The sequence below is a fragment of the Melanotaenia boesemani genome, chromosome 3 (genome assembly GCF_017639745.1).
Source record: "Melanotaenia boesemani isolate fMelBoe1 chromosome 3, fMelBoe1.pri, whole genome shotgun sequence".
NCBI lineage: Eukaryota > Metazoa > Chordata > Actinopteri > Atheriniformes > Melanotaeniidae > Melanotaenia > Melanotaenia boesemani.
The window spans coordinates 38,741,110-38,761,317 of NC_055684.1; the positions used below are offsets into that span (position 1 = coordinate 38,741,110).

Here is a 20,208-nt window from a genome sequence, read left to right on the forward strand (position 1 = left end):
GCAGTGTATATAATTTTTTAAGTCATTTTATTTAAATACAAGATCACGATTTCATCCCACAATATCAACTTGGGCATAAATGCACACAGCTTCTTCAGTACTTACCTAACAGGTCAACCACTCTCTGATTTTCTATTATATGTAATGGTTATAACATTTTACAGACAGGAAAACAGTCAGTCATGGTGAACTGTGCAGCATTTGGATGCTCCAACCGGTCTGAGAGGAACTTCCCAATGTATGGATTCCAGAGGGACCCAGAAAAAAGGAAGAGGTGGCTTGTAAAGGTCGGCAGGAAGGATTTTATATAGCTGCACATATAAGCAACAATAAGAAAATGTGTATGGTTCGTTATGTCTACAGAGGTGACAGAACAACCTATTTTTATTATTTTTTTTAAATACGTTTCCACTAATCTAAGTCATATTGAACATCCAATTCTATAATTCTATGAATAACAATGCACTTGATCAGTACACTGAGGCAAAAGGACAATATCTAAAACATACAAAGGCGAAATATATTTAAACAAAACCGTATAACATTGAACAGACATAATCATTGTATTGCAGGATGTCCGACAGAATGTACACGCATTTTCGTGACTGCTACATCGACTTCCCTCTGGAAATGAACGGATGACCGCAGTCTGATCCGGTGTTTGGACCTATTGAACGTCTACGGTAACCCGGAAGAGCGCCGCCATTTTTTGTACACGGGAGTCAATGAGAGTGTCGCGACTCTGAGTATATCGACGGCTCTGGTCTTGACCAAACGGCGTGATCTTTGAGGAGACTCAAATCAAACTGCAGGCTCCCTTTGCGCCCTCTGGTTGGCTCTTTTCTCGTGATGGGCGGAGTCATGGGCGGGGCTACTGCTGGTTCGGTAGGTTGGTTATTTGAAATACAAAACAACAGTTTTGAGGTGCACTATACCTTCATTTAGTAAAGGAAATAAAAAATGTACAGCGAGTCAAACTGAGAAACTCACTGCAGGTAAGGACAATGCTGTTAAATGCTAGAAATGCGGGCAAGCAGAAGCGGATCTGCACGCGGGATTTCTGCGTTTAATAAACATAACTCCGCGCTCATCATCCGAAAATTTGCTGGGTTACTGTCATAGTTGATGTCAGGGTTGAAGCTGTGATGTGACGTTAATTTATTCCTTTTGTACAAACAAAGACAGACTTTAATCCTGAGATCTCAAACAGCTTATTTACCCAAATGCACGTAAACCGAATTCTGTTTTGGGGACCATGATTTTCTTCAAAATGATCTCTGTTTGTAATCCTATAGGGACACTCGTTTATCAGTGTTGTTTTCCTTTCAACACTGTAGAATTATTGCACCAGACTATAGACATATTTTCTAGTTTTATGCAAAAAGGCTCAGCATCGAGGAAAAGACGGATTTCCACTGACAAGATATTCGATGAGAGAAGCTCCGCCCACATGTATTTAGAAACAGATGGACTCAACAATGAAATTCTGGGGGAGTTGGCGTCCCCCTTTTTTTCTCTTTAAAACCCACCGTACTAAGAATTTCATTGGAGATCCTAGTCAGCTGACCCACAGCTGCTTGAATTTTTAAAAAATAATAGGAGGGCCTCTCATGGCCTTACAGTCAGAGGGAAGAAGCGTTGATCTGGTTGGGAAGGAAGATGCTGTATTTCATGAACATAATGATCTAAAGCAGATTTTCTTTGTTCTTTGCAGCTGAAGTTTGTTTCAAACACCAGAGCATCCTGTTGAACAAAGGAGGGAAGCAGCGCAGGAACAAGCAGCCATGTTCAGAACAATCACACGGCTCCTTTTCGGGGGAGCAGAGGAGACCCCCGAAGATGTCAAGTCTGGTGAGGTGGTGGAGGAAGGGTGGCTTGTTGTCACTCATCAAGGTAAAGCATGGCCAAAATATCAATAACAGAATGTTTTTCTATGCAAATGTAGATCATTCGGTTCTAGCAGGGCTGATGGTGGACTTGAGATGCAGACTAATAAATAATTAACTAAATCAGGGATTTTCTCTTGTTAACTCAGTCTGCAGGAAGAGTTTACCTGTTTGTTTTCCCACAGAAGGAAGTAAACGTAGTGTACACTGAACTGTCCTCTTTGTTTTCTCAGAAGCATCTTCACCTGAAAACCAGGATGCTGCGTTGACTGAACAACAACCCAGCTCGGCTCTTCATGAGAACACAGATGCAAGCGGGGAAGCTAACAGGTGAGGCAACAGGAGGACTCCTTTCTGGATGCGCGTTGAATTTTTAAACCCACGACTATTTTATATCCTCACCTTTTTGCATTTTTATAATCCATGACTAGGCAGGGCCGGTCCAAGCCTTTTTGAGGCCCCAAGCAGAATTTGAGGGGGCCGTCTAGACCAGTGGTTCTCAATTGGTCTGGCTTTGAGACCCACTATCACCTCCAATGACGAGCCATGAACCAAACCAATGAAAATGTTCAACTTCTCAAATTTTTGATGTTTATCCGCTTGACGCCTGTTTTTTTTTGCATCAGACCACTTCTGCTTTTTGTTTATTTATTTTCTTTCTTTCTAACTAATTTATTTTATATATGTATTTGCTTTTATTTATTCACATTTATGTATTTTTTTCTGTATTATTTATTTACTATTTATCTTTATTATTTTGTTGTTATTCATTTATTTAATATTTAGTTGTATTTTATTTCATTTTAGTATTTTTCTTTTTGTTATATTTTTCCTGTATTTATTTTGTTTTTATATAATTGTAAATAAATTCAGGCGTTAAGGGGTTAAACCTCAGATTGTAGAGAATTAACAGTGCTTACATGCAAAAACATGAAGTTAAAAATGTACAACTCAGAGACAGTTAAAAAAAACCTCAGAAATGTACAACTTTATCTCAGTACCCTCTCATTAGATTTATATAACCAACAGTGTACTAGTAAACTATTCACTTACTCAAGCTTAAAGAAGGAATTTCTGAAATAGATATTTTTAACAGCCTCGTTTGGTCTTTCTCTGCAAAAGGCAACACATAAAAAGTGCAACTGAGAAGTAAATTAAAGCTTGTTCTTAATTTGTCTTTAAATGTTGAATAAAATTAGCTGCGAGCATGCACTCAGTCCATGACATTCAACAGATTTCCACCACAAACTTAAAATAGCTTAAACAAAAAGATTCAAGTATATAAAGTTAAGTTTTCTTCTGATTTTTACGTCCTTTCATGATGATAAAGTCTCTTCAACCTTCGGATCTGGAGGTATGAATATGAGAACTGGAGGAGGTTTTTGCCGCGTAAAGGCCCCGACCCACTGCAAACGTCAATCATGTGTCCTTCTGGTTGTGGTTTGTGACCTTAATGCAGAAGAAAATTCAGAAAAATGATCTTGTATAATAATGTATGGGTGTGGCATACTAAGATAAAACATCACAGGCTAGAAAAGGCACATTTAGAATAAACAAGTAGTTTAATTACTTTTTAAATAACATTTGGAACAGATGTACAAAAGTGTGCAAAACATGGAGTCTTCCACTACAACAGAGCTTAGAAAGCTCAAAACTGGAGCAAACTAGTCAACCTCAAAATTCACCATATGATGCAACCATCATTAAAATGGTATGAAATTGGATTTCTTTTGTCTATATTACCATTTTTGTTTAAATTATTTAATGTTTTTTTTCTTAATTATTTCCATCATTAAAAAATCAAGCTCCAGTCCACTTGGGAGGCCCTCTGGTGGTGGTTTAGTTTGCTCATGCCTCTGATTTCAGACTCTTAATTTCCAGCTTTTCTCTCTGTTGTTTCTTTCCAGCGAGGTAGAGTCTGCAGCCACGTCTGGCTCCTCCTTCCAGCCCAAAGCTTTGGCAGAACTGACTCAGTTAAGCTGCATCCAGAAAGCTAAGCCCTGGTCGGACCGACATCGCAGGTCTCGTGATGCCATTCAGAGCCAAAAACCTGCTCGCCAAAGAGTCCAGCACAACTCTTTCCACCTCCAGCAACCGGGGGCTCGCGGCCTTAGCCACTGAAGCTCTGCTTGTACAAGCAATAAATCTGAACCCATGGCCTCTTTCATATTTTATCCTGTCTTTACTTCACTCTTATGCCATGTTTGCAGCCCTATAGCACTTGACAACTGTTATCAGGTAATAGGCAGCTATGTTACAACTTGTTCTGAATGTGAATCAGGACTAAGAAACAGTGTTCTCTTTGTACGTGTGTGCATGTAGATGAGAAAAGTGTAGCTTATTCAAAATATATCCTCAGTTATGTACATGTATGTATGTACATGATTAAAACGTTTTTTGTTTTTTTTTAATTACACAAATAAAAAGTCTGATTTTGAAACTACAATGTCCTGATGACACTGAACTGCTCGCAGCCAGACTGAAGCAAACTTAATCTCATTGGTTTGGAGGTAATTTGCTCCTGCTGTGTTCAGCTCCTGTGGAAGTAGGAGTTTACTCTGTGCATGGTGAGCACAATGCTGTATTTCTGAGTTAAGTTTTTACTTGTGGGAGAACAGTTAAGATGGATGCTTCTCCTGAAACACAACTTAACAAGCAGTCAACATGTAGCTACAAGAGTTTTGGTTCATCTGAGTTGGCTGATGGTTCATCAACAAATGACTTGAAGAAACATGGTGAGAACATACAGGTGGAGGGTAAACGATGATAAATAATCTCAGCAAATTAAATCCTGTGGTATTTTTGGTGTTTTTTAAACTGGTAGATTTGGTTTGTAAACCCACTGAATTTCCATTTGAATCAAGATTAAAATTTCCTTGCTGCTGCCACAGATCCTATCCAGATGGAAGAGATTTCCTGTGGTAGCCCAAATTTGTTTGATCAAAGTTTGTCCAAACTCAAAGAGAAGAATGAGGACTGCTGCAATCAGGGACTGCCTGTACAAGCATACGCTGTATTAATCATCTTTGCAGTTGGTGTAACCATTGCTTTGTTCCTGCAAATTAACTTGGATGCAAGTCTGGTATGTTGATCCAAATAGCCCACACGAATCAAGTATCTCCTGCACTCTTCATCCTAATCACAGCTCCTCTACAGGTCGGCATAAAAGCTGTGCAGTCAGATCATGAGCTCTGCACAGCACTTGCTCAAAGAGTACTTCTTGATGGTGGATCCAGTGTGGACGCAGCAGTTGCTGGCGCCCTTTGCCTGGGAGTTGTGCATCCACACGTGTCAGGGGTCGGTGGGTATGTGACTCAGCTATGACAGATACGTGAGATTCTGGGAAATATACATAGAAGAGTCTGACTGCAAGTCCTCACGGGTGTCTGTCTGCAGCGGAGGGGTGATGTTGATTCATGACATCCAGAGGAATGAAACCAAGGTGATAAATTTTCAGGGATCTGCACCAAGAAAAATTCAAGAGGAGATGCTTCAAAATGCTTCAGAGGTTAAGGTAATCAAGGGTGAGGCTGCATTTGTGTGTTTATGGTGTAATATGTTGATGTTCTATATTCAGGCAGGTCTACTTGTGGGTGTACCAGGTATGCTTATGGGGTTGCACCATGCTCACAGTCTGTATGGAAGGTAAGAAGATGGTGAAGGCTGTTTCTTTCTCTGGTATTTAATCCTGCAGTCAGATGTTGCTGTACTAATTCTCTGCAGTCTGTCATGGGCGGATGTTGTCAGCAGAGCTGCAGATGTAGCCAGACGAGGGTTCAACATGTCACAGAGTCTTGGTGAGTCAAATGACCCCTTTTTACATTTTTATTTTCTCTTACTCCTTGGGACAAGATAACTTTGATACCTAAAAGCAGATTTTTTTTCTGAAGTACATAGGAAAAAAACATCATGGCAGAAAACAAGCACACACACACACACACACACACACAAAAAAAAAACAAAAAAAAAACAGACACAGTAGGACAGGACAAAATGCACAGTGAGTGCTCCTGTATATAAATAAGCCATTAGTAAGAATAAATGACCATTAAAACTCCAGTATAAAACCCTGATGACAGTGATTTAGACTTGTGGGCATTTGTGACAGCATTTGATTGATTTACATTTTTTTTCCGGATGACACGTCTTCTGCTGCTTCTCTCTCATGTGGTGTCCCACAGGGTTCAGTTCTAGGGCCACTGCTTTTTTCCCTGTATAAATTTGCTTTTCTATCCTTAGAAAGCTTGGAATAAATTTACCTGCCCCTGAAGAGGAAGCATGGCTTTTCAATAAAACCATAACTGGTTTGCTTGGTGGAAATCAAAGCTTGGTTGGCTTTGAGTTTTAATGAAAAGAAAACAGAGGTTATAGTTTTTGGAGCAAGTGGCCCCAGCGAGTCCACCTCTGTTGATTTAGGGACCCCTCATAGTCTATTTTAAATTGACCATTACAGATCTGGGTTTTAAGTTGGACAGACCAGATTAGAGTTGTTGTTAAGTCTTGTTTTTAACAGTTAAGGTAGTTAAAGGGAAAATCTTTTCTTCCCAGGCAGGACTCTGAAAGTGTGATCTATACTTTTATTCTGTCCCATTTGGATCATTGTGATGGACGTTCTGCTGTAGTGAGTCGGCTCTGCAGCTGGTCTGAGCCCCGTCCTGGCTTCACGCCACTGGCTGCCTGTGTGTTTTACAGTAGATTTTAAATGCCTCATCACTCTGAGCTTCTTTTGATCTTATTTATTTTAATAGGTCTTATTGTGTTAGATTTTAGTTGTTCTTATGTCATGTTTATATAAATGTCTGATGTTTTAATCTGTTTTATGTCTTTTTTTTAACAGTTTTTTTTAACACTAACACATTTTTAGTGTTAAGTGCAGCACTTTGTTTCAGCTGTGGTTGTTTTAAAGTGCTTTTTAAATAAAGTTGGTATGGTACCTAACATAAGATAAAAGGACAAACAAGAGGTCAAACTGTGATCATTAGAATAGTTGAGTTCAGTAAAAGTTTAAAAGTGCTTGTTTAAAAAGGAAACAGCAGCAGGAATAAAGCTGTTCTGTAGCGCAGTGGTTCCCAACCTGTGGTCCAGGACCCCTCAAGGGGGTCCCCCAGCAAGCACAGGGGGTCCCTGGGGCTTTAAACATTAAGAGCCATTGTGATTAATTTCCAAACATTGTCCCTGTTTTAAAAAATATAAAGTATGGCTCTGTATTAATTTAATGTACTAAATTTAACTTTGGCTTCATCGAAGGACAGGAATTATTCATGGTGAGAATTTCACTTTTGAAAGCATAAAACCAAGTATGGTACGGGACGGGGTACGGGGTCCATGGCATGATGGGGGTCTCCAAGGAAAAAGTTGGGAACCACTGTTGTAGCGGGTACTTCTTGACTTTGGGACTCTGAACTGGAACTCACTCACCAGTGGATGAGCCATCTCTTATAATTCTGCTGCTATTCGCTGCTTTATGTCACACAGTGATTTTTAGCTGAGGGTAAATGTACCAGGACCTAATTTGCCTTTGTCTACAGCTGATGCAGTATCAAAGGTAGAAGACGAGCAGCTACTGGGACGCTTCAGGGACCTGTTTAACCTAGGTGGGCGGGATCTGAGTCCTGGTTCTTATGTAAGAATGCCTGAGCTGGCCCAAGTCCTGGAGGCTGGTCTTTTAAATTTCTATCATGGGACTTTATCACAAGAAATGGAGGATGAGGTAATTCAAAGAAATTCCACCATCTGCTTTTATAAGAGGAAATAATATTGTTCTTCCACTACAAAAAAGGTTCGAGCAAACGGCGGCATCCTCAGCAGAGAGGACATCAGTAACTACAGCGTAGAGGTGCAAAAACCACTTGAAGGCCACTACAATGGTAAATATGACATTTAACTGCATCGTGCACTTAAGAAATGTATTGAAGCTCCTGATATCTTCATCTAGAGCCTATTCCTTTTGTTTTTAGAGGTTATAATTCAAGTTCCTCCTCCTCCATCTGCTGGTGCAGCATTGATCGCAGCTCTCAATCTGTTAGAGAGCTTCTTTCTCAGAAAAAAAAGTGTCACAGAAAATCAGACAAGCAGCTGGATTGATGAGGTACTGGATTTCACTTTGTACACTTGCAAAAAGTTAAAAGAAATATGACTTTCTTTCTTTTTTCTCTCCTGAAAGGCTCTGACAGCAGCTTTAGCAATGACCAGTGGACTGGGTGACCCTAAATACAGCTCTATAGTGACCGAGTTTCTTTCCGTCATGCTACGGTAAAATATTCTGAGGAACTCTCACTGTGTCTGCAGCTGATAATTATTTTAATGACTGATCACCCATCTGCCCATCCACTGACTACACCAGCTTCATCCCACTCAATACTGAGCAGAAGACAGGTTGCCAGTTTATCCAAGGGCTAACTCAGAGAGACATGCACATTAATACTCCAACACTCTGCCAACCTAGAATTATCAATTCACCTAACATGCATGTGTGAGGAAACTGGAGCACCACACAGAAAGACTCGTGCCAGCTGGTGTGTTGCCCTCATCCTGTGAGGCAACAGGAAATCCTTCTCAATTTGACACTATTCTATAGATTAAAATAATTATTTTAATTGTGCAACATGAAATTAAAAACTGATGTTTCTGATTTAGTTCTCACTTTCTTCTCTAATTACAGGAAGAATCAGACTGAAGTGCTGCACCAGAGGATGAATTCCTCTGAAACATCTTCATCTGGCTACAACTCCACTATCCACTCCCTCCCAACAGAGCTGCTGACTGGACAAGTTGTAGTCATGGGACCAGATAACCTCATGGTGTCTGTTGCAAGGTGGTGTTTGTGGCTCCAATCTGATAGTGATCATGTCAGCAGGATATGTTTGGTATGTACCTCCGGGCAATGTGACATTCTTTTCTTATCTGATGTTGCTGTGATGATGCAGTTCTTTGAGCAGGCCATTTGGGAGCCGGATCATAACTAAGTCGGGCATCGTTCTCAACAGCCTCATTCTTGACTTCATCTGGCCAAATAAAACCAAAGGGCAACCTCAGACCCACCAGGTGTGACACAATCGCAAATCTCAGCCAAAGAGGCAAGACAGATACCTCTTTTAAAGAGAAAAAAATAAGGAAAATCCCACTGTTTGTGCCACAGACGAATGGAGTTGAGCCTGGGAAGAGGCCCCTGACCTTTCTCATGCCCTCAGTGATGCTGCCGGCTTGGAGCAAATGTGGGACCTACATGGCACTGAGCAGCTCTGGTGGACAAATCCATTTGCATCCCATCACCCAGGTTTGAAAGAGATTCATTTACAGGCTCATTGAGAAGCTTTTAATTAAAAAAAAATAAATAAAAAAAAACATTTATAATATGTGTGTGCTTTAGATGCTAGTCCGTGTGCTATTCCTCCATAAAGAGAAGAACGAGAGCCTCTCTCTGGGAGGACTCCATCCCAAACTTGGGCCAAACAGCCTTGATGACTGTAAGTATGAGTGGCCGACCTTTGGCTTTATTACTGAGCGATTAGTAATCTTATATTCTTCCCCAAATCTCTCTTCGTCAGCTGAGTTTCCTGTGGAGAGTGTGGAGGTTTAGCAAGCAAATGGCCAGACTTCATGGACTGAAGATGATCTCTGGTCAGGTTAAACCAGAAGAATAATGATACCATAAATAAATAAAGTACTCGTGTTTTTTGTTGTTTTGCCTTAATGTTTTCACACACAAAAATCTTGTGTGGTCTCAGTTTAAGAAATAACTTCTTTGAGTATTTTCCCTGTAAAAAATAAATAAAATGAGTACTAATAATGAAGCACTGCCACTATATGTTGAAGAAATGAGGGCTGTTATGTAAAACTGATCCTCAGTCAAGATACTGTCACACATACATGTGGACTGCGTCACGTGGGAGCAGCCGGTGTGTGTGGACAACGTGTCACTCAGCGCTGCACGCCAGGCTTTAGTTTCTGTAAACTCGGCTCACTGGCTGTGATTAATGTTCAATAATGAGACATGGTCGCCTCCCTTGTGGTTTTTAAAGTAGAGAAATGGTCCACAGTGTTTTCATCAAAACATGGGTGGAGTTTCTCATCTTAGAGCTGAAAATAACAACACTGCAGTTTAGATAGAAATAAGTCTTACACACATCAATGCAGGTAAGCAAATGAAGGAAAATGCTAATCGAGGACTCTGTTATCTGAGGTTGGGAATTCTGGTCCTTCAGGGCCGCAGTCCTGCCGATTTTAGATGTTTTCCTGCTCCAACAAACCTGATTCAATTCAAAGGGGTCCAACTGCTTATCCAGTTCTACACAGTGACTCATTCATTTGAAGCAGGGAAACATCTTAAACTTGCAGGACGGTGGCCCTCGAGGACCAAGGTTCCCCACCACTGATGAGTTCAGCACAATTAGTTTTTTTTTAAACAAACTTGTTCAGTTCTTGGTCACAAACACAGTCTGACTAGTTTAATAACACAAACCGCTCTACTTTTCATGTCTTTAGTAGCAGCAGCCTCCATCACGCCTTATCTGTTGCTGACTGGACTTCCACAAACCCCTCCCACCCAGTTCCAGTATAATCTGGGACTTCTTGATTGGAGAGTTGTGTCATGCCACATCGTCTCAGCTGGCTTGAGTTTAGGTCTCTGACTGTCAGTCTAAAAATGGTAAAATGGTAAATGGTCTGTATTTACATAGCGCTCTTCTGTACCTGGAATGATCCCCAAAGCGCTTTCACCCATTCACACACACACACACACATTCACACATTGATGGCGGAAGCTGCCATTAGTGTTTTCCCTTTAATGTTATATTGCCCATTGTAGCACTTTGGTCAACTTTGCTGTTTTTAAAGTGATGCAAATAAAGTTGCAGTTGCAGCTTGTTAAAAGTTTGTTCAGCTGTGACTCAGCTTGAAAGTTTTACAGCATTTTACAGTTATCACTGCAGAAATCCTGATAAATCTGGGAGCCTTCCACAAACTGCTTCTCTTGTAAATGTTTAGTTGAATAAATCCACCACAGAAAATTCTGGTGCGAGTAAAAAGTCCTGCTCTAAAACTTGTGTGAACTGATGTAAGCTTTGCATCAAAAGTATTTTACGTATTTAAACTCTTATGTCACATCAGATTATCTTCACTCATGAATGCATTACAATGCAGCATTTTACTGCAGATCAGGGTGACAGACTAACCAGCTATTTACCTTTAAGCTAAATTTCTTTTTTCCCCTCAATGTACTGATTAGGTTAGTTAAACTAGTCAGAAATGCTGTAAATCGATGGTTAAACAGATACCAAATTTCTATAAAAGAAATTATAAATTTATTGTTTCTCCTGTATTTGCATTATTTAAATAATGACAGATTTTATAATTATGGGATTGTGTCTGATGGGGTTCTCATGAGTGTTTAATGAAAATAAATATATACACCACTCAAAAAAAAGTTAGAAATATTCAACTTTTGGGTAGAAGTGTAAGAGGTTCATGCTATCCAGATATTATATCATGAATGCAGGACATTAAAGTAGAATCATGCAATGGCAATTCCTTCAGGTGACCTAACTTTTTGTGAGTAGTGTTATTGGGAAACAACAATAACTATCAGGTAAATGTAATTATTAAGGGTAACACGTTTCACTCTCAAAATAAAGAGTATTATTTACTTGGTTTTCTAACATTTTGGCTGGACTTCAGGTGCTCAAAAAACGATTTATTCAGTTCTAGACGTTAAGCTGAAGAAAAAAGACCATTGCACATATGATTTATGTCAGAGGAGAGATGAGAGGAGGAGTCTTTACGCATTCTCTGGGACTAAACCTTAACGCAGTTTTATCGCAGATCAACTTGCGGAGATGTCGCTGTTTTTCTTTCCTGTCTTATCTGGACAGTTTGAGGCGGAGAAGCTGCGTCCTGGCAGGTGGGCGTCGCGTGCAGGTCAGCCTTAAAAGCAGCAGACGCACCCTCCTCTTCAGCAGGAAGAGCTGGGTTGCGGCTGGAGGGACAGGTTATGACGGAGCCGTGATTCAATCTAAGTCAATGAAAACATTGGGTAAGTAAACTGTTCCTGCTTTTAAAAACTAGTTATAGCCATTACAACATGTAAGGTAAGCAGTCCTTGCGAATATCTATACAGTGAAATGTTTGCGCCATCTCCAACTTTAAACCACTAAACCACCTTTGTTCCATTGTTACAGATTATCCGCACATTAGCGTCAAACCGGTTTCTTTTTAAACAAACGTTTCCGAAAACGAGGGTCGCAATGGAGCCCAAAACCGCTGTGAGTGAGAAGTTTTTCATCGTGAAGCGGGGAAAGTCGAGGAAAGGATGTATCGGTCGCGTGGAGGCGGAGACGCCGCACGGGGAGATGATAGGGCTCCTGTACAGCGGAGGCAGCAACGCGGGGACCCCGAAGAAAGGGGCAGTGCTGAAGAAGGAAGACACGCACCCACTGACACGCCACCAGGCTCAGCTCCTGCTCTTCGTTTCCAGCCCCAGTAAACGCCTGGAGCTGCTATGCAGCCCGCAGCTCTTCCTGGCCATCTGTGGGCTGTCCCAGGATGACCTGGTGGTGGTAAAACACAGGAAGGGATACCTCCCTGGGCTGGTGAAAAACCTCATGCAAGTTGTGAAGAAGGAATGCAAAGAAGATCTGCACATGCTTGCCTTCGAGGTGGAATTTCTGGTGGGTTAAGCTATTTTTTTAAAATATTATATATATATATATTATATATATATATATATATATATATATATATATATATATATATATATATATATATATATATATATATATTAATGTGTTGTGGCAGCATGATAATACGTGCACGAGCATTTAAATGATGCTTAAGATCTATCAAAATGAGGATGGCCATGTAATCTTCCATTATCTCTGTCTTGTGGCAAAGTTATCAGAAGACTGGTGCTGAGATAAAGTTTGCTCATCAGATAGAAGCACAGAAGAGTTTCTGTTTGCACTTCAGTAACTGTCTTTGCTTCCTTGGTACAGGAGGGTGATGGTGACCATAAAGTATCACCCATGAAACCTCCTCTCCCACTTTTCAGCGCTGCAGACATCATCCAGGTGGTCCCAGCTAACTCGGTCCCCCTTGGACTGCACTGGCGAGATGGCAAAGGTGAGGGTAAGTACAGCTCATCTGCTTCATACCAAATGAACTTTTTGATAAGCTGTTCAGCCAAAATGCACAACACAAATCAATTTTAGTTAAAAAAAAAACAAAAACAAAACAAAACCCAAGTCCACATTTCTTCTAAACAGCCCATTTTTTTTTAAAACTTTTGACTAAACACCTGTGTGAGGATGAAGGAAAAAGTGGTCCAAGTGCACAACTGGAAAAACTGGTCCAGCTACCCTGGAGTGTGTGCATCACATGACATTTTTGCACTTGAACCTGTCTACATACCTCCTCTTGTAAACTTGTACCTGTGTTAACTGGAGGTCAGTCAGATGAAATGGCATGTGATGAGTCAAGAAAAGAGTCATGTGACTTTCTAACATTCCATCTGACCCTCCCTCCCTCCCTCCCTCAAGCACTCACACCCTCCGTATCTGTCTTCAGGTTTAAACAGAAAAGCTGTGACACGCGTCAAGTCCATGCCAAGTGTTGGATGTCATGCACGACAGATTACAGAGACACACACGCAGCCAAGAGTCATTCAGAACCGACAGCTGAGCATCTCGCATGCACCTCTGGAGGTTGGATCCATGGTAGAGGTGGCTTCCAACTCTGGGATTATTGTGTATGGAGTGATCCGGTGGTTGGGGACCCCAGGAGGACAGACCGATGAATGGGCTGGGATTGAGTTGGTGAGTGAATCAAATACTCCAGTTATGTTTTCAGTCATGTTTAGCTGCCATCCTTATTTTAGATCTAATTGTTTTAGGACTATGAAGTGAACGGCTGCTCTGATGGGATACACAAAGACCAGAGGTATTTCACCTGCAAAGGGAACAGGGCTTTGTTTATTCCTATCACAAAGTGCAGCCCTGACAGCAGGTTCGTCTGCTCCTCCACAGAAAGGGAGACCCTCAAACCCATCAAAACACCTCCAGGTTTGACAATTCTCCTAGTTTATTGCATGCAACTAACTCAAATCACACATTCCTGCAGGATATTTTGAGAGCTCCAGATGAGAGGTGCTCCCCTTATAGAAACTGAAGTTACTACAAGAAGTTAACCCAAGTGTGGCCCTGTATGAATTAAATGAAATATTTCAAACTATGTCAAACAATTATGTCAAACATTGACACAATATGTCAAACTCACTTTAGCCCAGGGGCCACATACAGTGCTTTTCCCTCTCCAGGGGGCCGGACCAGTAAAATAACAGCAAAATAAGCAATGAAGTAATGAAACTTTTTTTAAAAAACTTTTTTCTTTAGAAAAAATTAGCAACAACCTGATATTACTTGGGAAGAATAAGTGGAAAAATAATCAAAATGTTGCCATAGTTACTTATTTATATATTTAATGAATGTATTTGATTTAATGTTCTTTATGCACTTCATTTAGAAAAATATATTAAAACTAAATTTACATTTTTGTATTTTGTATCCAAAAAATATATATGTAAATTTAGACTTATATGTTCATGTAGAGTTATGTGTTTATGCATTATATTTATTCTAAATTCATTATCGTCATACATTTTTATATGTTTAATTTAATATATTTTAATTTTTATATAACAATATAAATTTCATGAAATGTATTAATTTAACTTATATGATATATATATATATATATATATATATATATATATATATATATATATATATATATATATATATATATATATATATATATATATATATATTATAAAATCAATTGCACATACATTACAACCTACAGATTACAATGTATCTACAAAATCACAATTTTTTTCTTTTAATGAATCCAGTATTTCACATTATGATCAGAACAACTTTTTCATATGTAAAAGTTATGTGTTCATTTCCACACATGTGAAGTTAAATCAGAAAGAACAGACAGAACACGCTATCCTCCTGCTTCGGAAATGTTTGACATTGAAACAGAAAAAACGAAACCTCAGCTGCACATTACAGATCACAGTTACTTTTTTATTATTATTATCATTATTATTATTATTTATTATTGTTATTGTTATTGTTATTATTATATATATATATATATATATATATATATATATATATATATATATATATATATATATATATTGTCGCATTGTTTTTCACATTTACTAAATTCATCCCACGGGCCAGATTCAACCCTCTGGTGGACTGGTTTTGACCCCCAGGCCATATATTTGACACCCTTACTTTAGCGTTTGCTGCATGTAATTACTGGACTGCACAGAACACCACAATCTAGTTCAGGAAGTTTTGCAAACATCATCATCCTCAGCGTGCCCGTATCATGGACGTCTCGTGTTTATTTGATTCCTGTTTTGTTTCTTTCTTATCGTGTATAACTATGAATCACGTGGCTTGTCAAATCTAACTAGCGCTTCAGTAAAGATTCAGCTGACATTTTGTTCACAGCCGAACATAATAAGTAGGATTTAGGGACAAGAAGTTATATGAGTGACACTGATTTTAGTCGGTGGAACATGTCTGACGGTCTTGTATGACTGGCCAATTAAACAGTCCTTCAGATCTTAAGCTACCCCTTCAGTAACATCTATTTCCTTGTTTTTCTTTCTTCCAGTTCCTCTGTACGAAGACTCGGGCGAGGACGCACCACCTGTCCCCGAAACAGAGGCGCTGCCGTTGTTAGTGGGGAGAATGAAGGGAATACAGGGTCACATTAATTCTTGTTATCTGGATGCAACACTCTTCAGGTAAAACTATCTCTCTGAGCATTTGCATACTGTGAAATGCCAGAATAGATTCACTTTAATCTCACCTTAAGTTTCAGATAAATGCACCAGATTGGATAAAAGATGTTTTTTTTCTCTCAGTTTGTTCAGTTCATCTGCGGCTGTTGATTGTATCTGCCGGAAGCTTGCTGACACAGAGCGACCCATAACCTGCACTCTGAGAGCGATTGTCAACTGTTTACGCAGGTATTAACGCCACCGTCAACATTGTTTATTTTAACATGGTGTAGTTTGAAGGCGCTTACTGATGACTTTGTTAACCGCAGACAGGGGTTCGTACCTGCAGAGAGTGTGATGAATCTTCGTAAACAGCTTGGCTGTGACACCTTTAGGAAAGATGAAAAAGGTACACACCTGTATATTATAACATGCATGTAATATATCTTAGGAGGCCTTCTGTTAACTTCTCTGTGTTTGTCCCTCACAATAGACCCAGAGGAGTTTATCACAGTCCTCTTTCAGAAGGTGCTTTGCATGGAGCCGCTGCTCAAGCTCAGGTGTGTTCCTGAACCGCCTATTAAAGAATATCTCGCCCTATTTGTGTATGTAGAATGTAGTTACTGAATGTTTGTCACTTTAGATCAGAAGGGGGGATTTCTCAAGGAGCCTACACCCTCCAGATCTTTCTGGAAAAAGAGCAGATACGACAGATGCCCACCGTCCAGCAGCTGCTGGACACATCCTGCTTGTCAGCTGACCTCAAATTTGAAACGGTGAGTTGTTTTCTTTCCTGTGAGGTTAAGGAGCGACATTATTTGTGTCTCTACATATTCATTCAATCACTATACTTCTTTTTTTTTTATTTGTACCTTAGATGCCATCCTGTTTAATTATTCAGATGCCAAGATTTGGAAACAAATATAAGATGTTTCCTTACATCATTCCCTCCGTGGAGCTGGATGTCACAGATCTCCTGTACAGCTGTGAGATAATCAGTATTACATACTGTATGAAACACATGCTGCCTTTTAAGAGAGCTTAAATATGCTTACAGATGACCTCATTCTTCTAACAGCTCCTAGGGAATGCTTCATCTGTGGACATTTAGCAGAGTTTGAGTGTCTTCAGTGTCTACCAGATCGCAAACTGCAACCAGGAAGAATCAAACAGTTCTGCACAACCTGTTGCACACAGGTGAGCTTCATGACTATTTTAAAAGTAGATTACCTGACTAACTTATCTCAGTGTATGATTTCTCCTGGTCTGTTTTCCTGTTAGATGCACCGCCATCCTGCACGGTGTGGCCACTCTCCCAGGGCGCTAACGGTACCAGCAGACGTTGCAGCTGATGCTCCCGCAGCCAAGCGCTCGATGCAGCTGTTTGCTGTGCTCTGCATTCAAACCAGCCACTACGTCTCCTTTGTCAAATACGGCCCTGCTCCTCACTCGTGGCTTTTCTTTGACAGCATGGCAGACAGATGCGGTGAGACAGATTGCTCCGTGTTTCTTTCATTTCAAGTCATTTCTTGGTTTCTTTATGTTAAATTACCTAGAGAGAAATTTAATGTGGATGTTCATGCAAACACTAGCTTGTTTTGTATCTAGTGGGAAGTGGTTACCCATGACTGGTTTATTTGTTGATAATGCAGCCTTGACAGTAACAGATAAAGACACTGTTGAGAGCAGCTCTGACATCTTAAGACTGGCTTTTATCTCCTCAGCTGATGCCTAATCTTAAGGCCATTTTTCTTTCTAGGTGACGACCAAAGTGGCTACAACATACCTGAGATCCGTGCCTGTCCTGAACTTGGTGACTTCTTGTGCCAGTCAGAGGAGGAATTGGTCCGGGCTAACCCGTCTCAGACCCCTGAGCTGGTGCGAAGGCTGCTGTGTGACTCTTACATGTTTTTATACCACAACCCGGCCACGGCACTTTCAAATCCAAACAACGGAGAACCCTAAATGCAGTTTGAGGACGAGGACATTGTGTTCCATAACAATGGCTTTAAAAACCTGAAATCTCTACTTAGTCAGCCTTAAAGCACTTTATCATATCCTGACAGCAGGAACTGAAATGGATCCTTGTAACGACAGAGGAGAAAATGTATACTACTGTTCAGAAATCTGAGTTTTATTGATATGTAGAGGAAAGAAAACCAAAGCAAAGGCCTTATGACATTGTGGTTATTTCTGCTAATATTACTGAAGGAAATTTTAGTTTTGTTTTTTGTTTGTTTGTTTATTTGCCTCTTCTTTGGCAAATTAAAGTTAGGTCAATTCAAGCTCTTGATAATGTGTGTGTAGGACTTTATAATATGAACTAACATGAATGAACCGCATCCCCTCCTATTCACAAACCATGTGCAACAGCTATGTCATGAAGGAAAAAGTCTAGAATGCTATGTTTGCTTCTATTATTTACTGTAAATAAGGCTGTGCCCTGTTCTCACCAAAGCTCATTTCTTGATATTTAATAGTTTGATTAAAACATAAAACATTGCATTTAACTCTGTTATTACCTCAAACATCCGACCAGCAAAGTGATGCTCCAGTTAGTTTTTAAACACAAGCCTCATCCTTTGCAACGGATTATGTTTTAAAGCAGGTTTTTATAATATAGAATAAAACATTTACATCTATTTAGCTGGCTGGATTTTTCCTTTCCCTTTTTTTTGTCTGAAGAACAGGTCTATATACAATGCTGTGGTATAAAAACCACAGCAGTGATCAGGAGCTCAGAGAGACAACTGCTTAACCTTGTTGGGTATTAAAATATATTCTAATACTCTTTTGGACCAAAATAAGTTTGTCTGGATGGTGATGAATTTCAATTCTCTATTCTTGTCAAAATATATACTTAAATTTTTATGCATCCCATAGAAATTTGGTTATGATTCACACATCCACTGCTCAGTCTTCAGTCAAAGCAAAATTATATAAAAGTGCATAAATGGACTCAAATTGGGCAAGGGTAGATTAAAATAATTAAATTTTTCCAGTCTGTTTGTGCGGTTCACATTCTGTGGTTTAGGTTTGATTGTTGTAGGAAAGAAGCTGTGTCAGCATTGTCAACAAAAAGGGCTTTGCACACACCCTTGTGGTGAACCTGTGCACACTGTGGTTGTTCGATATATGATCCTGGCAATTCTCTTTCAGCGATCCACCTGCACATTCCTGGATCCACACCCAGCAGTGTGGGGTTTTTCAGTGAGCTCCTGTGGAAGATTTGTATTAAAATCTAAACTGAAATGAATGAACATGATGCTGGTACAATAGGTCTTGTTCTCCAGGTGTATAATTCCTTTATATAATGACAGGAAAAGGGCAAATAAGTGCAGAAACTTGTGCAAACGTAAATGGAAATCCAGAAGATTAGGTAAAAAGTAGAAGTTGTACAAGTCTCATCAAATTAAAAGTCAATATTTAGTTTGAACGTCTTTATTCTTCAACACAACCTGAACATTTTAGACAAAATATCTCGGAATGATTCTCCATTCTTCATGAAGGACTTTCCAAAGATGCTATTTGGATATTTGCTGCCTTTTGTTCCTTTATGTGTCCAGATGATCCCACACTGCTCTGTAATGTTGATGTCTGGGTTCCAGGGAGGATTCATCCATCAGACCTGTTGCCACTGATTTTCAGTCCAGTTTTTCTTTCATGTTGCATGTCTCAGGTGTCAGTGAAGAGTAGATGTGGATCAACAGAGAAAGCAGATGCAGCTCTAAGGTCCTGAGTGAGGTTGTTGCTGGATTTTTCTCTTCCACATAGTGATCATCTGCTGTAGTTTTTTTATGGCACTTCTTCTGTCCTACACCTATCCAGTTCTTTCAGTTCTACACTGACACACTACATATTTATTTATATGACACTTTTATTTTATAATGGTATTTCTATTTTTGTGAAACTTTTATTTTGTAGTATCATGTATTTTATTTCACTTTTATTTTGCAGTCCCATTTTTATTTTGCTTTTTAAATTTTGGGCTCCTATATTTAAATGAATAAATAAAAGTCACGATAAATAATGAATAAAATTTTAATAGATAAATAAATTTTGATAATAAATAAATAAATAAATAAAATATATTAAACAAATTAGATTAAATCAATAAGTATCATTAAAATTAGTTAATTATTGGAAATGTTTACTTTATATTAATCTATTTTGTATTATTTTATGGAATATATTTTAATTTCAGTATTTATTTATTTAATTGTAAATAAAACGGCTCTCTATAATCCATTGTTAATACCTGCTTATTCCTATAGGGTCGTGGCCATGGCTGGACCTCATCCCAGCTGTTATTAGCTGAGACGTAGGAAACACTGTGAACAGGTCCCAAATTATGTTTGTAATGTAATGTGGTTTATAGTAACAGAATTAACAGAGTGCTGTTGGTGGTGCTAGTGCATGTATTCAGACATTTACTGCTGGTCAATGGTCACCAGTTAATAAATTTGACCATCTTAATAGAAACAGTACATATTTAAATTTTTCATATCTAAATAATAGCTAAGT

General features: G+C 39.3%; 2 protein-coding genes across 3 annotated transcripts; both read left to right on the top strand.

Moving 5' to 3' along the window:
• Positions 1-4,426: 4,426 nt before the first annotated feature.
• On the top strand, positions 4,427-10,467 carry LOC121636996 (glutathione hydrolase 7-like). The gene is made up of 15 exons (XM_041980859.1): positions 4,427-4,621; positions 4,778-4,968; positions 5,043-5,191; positions 5,283-5,400; positions 5,464-5,531; positions 5,610-5,683; positions 7,415-7,596; positions 7,666-7,753; positions 7,844-7,974; positions 8,050-8,138; positions 8,548-8,700; positions 8,813-8,930; positions 9,025-9,162; positions 9,256-9,352; positions 9,434-10,467. The coding sequence occupies exons 1-15, from the start codon at positions 4,510-4,512 to the stop codon at positions 9,463-9,465; spliced, it is 1,740 nt and encodes a 579-aa protein (XP_041836793.1). The 5' UTR covers positions 4,427-4,509; the 3' UTR covers positions 9,466-10,467.
• A 1,076-nt stretch (positions 10,468-11,543) lies between these two features.
• Positions 11,544-18,187, top strand: cyldb (cylindromatosis (turban tumor syndrome), b). 2 transcript variants are annotated; one of them, XM_041978612.1, is made up of 14 exons: positions 11,544-11,916; positions 12,062-12,550; positions 12,875-13,001; positions 13,446-13,693; positions 13,771-13,939; positions 15,576-15,708; positions 15,829-15,933; positions 16,014-16,093; positions 16,178-16,244; positions 16,328-16,460; positions 16,562-16,670; positions 16,763-16,881; positions 16,966-17,170; positions 17,444-18,187. In XM_041978612.1, the coding sequence occupies exons 2-14, from the start codon at positions 12,128-12,130 to the stop codon at positions 17,647-17,649; spliced, it is 2,124 nt and encodes a 707-aa protein (XP_041834546.1). In that variant the 5' UTR covers positions 11,544-11,916; positions 12,062-12,127; the 3' UTR covers positions 17,650-18,187. The 2 variants fall into 2 exon arrangements, with proteins under 2 accessions (XP_041834546.1, XP_041834538.1); XM_041978604.1 differs by having other exon boundaries at positions 11,549-11,916; positions 12,875-13,007.
• Positions 18,188-20,208: the final 2,021 nt, after the last annotated feature.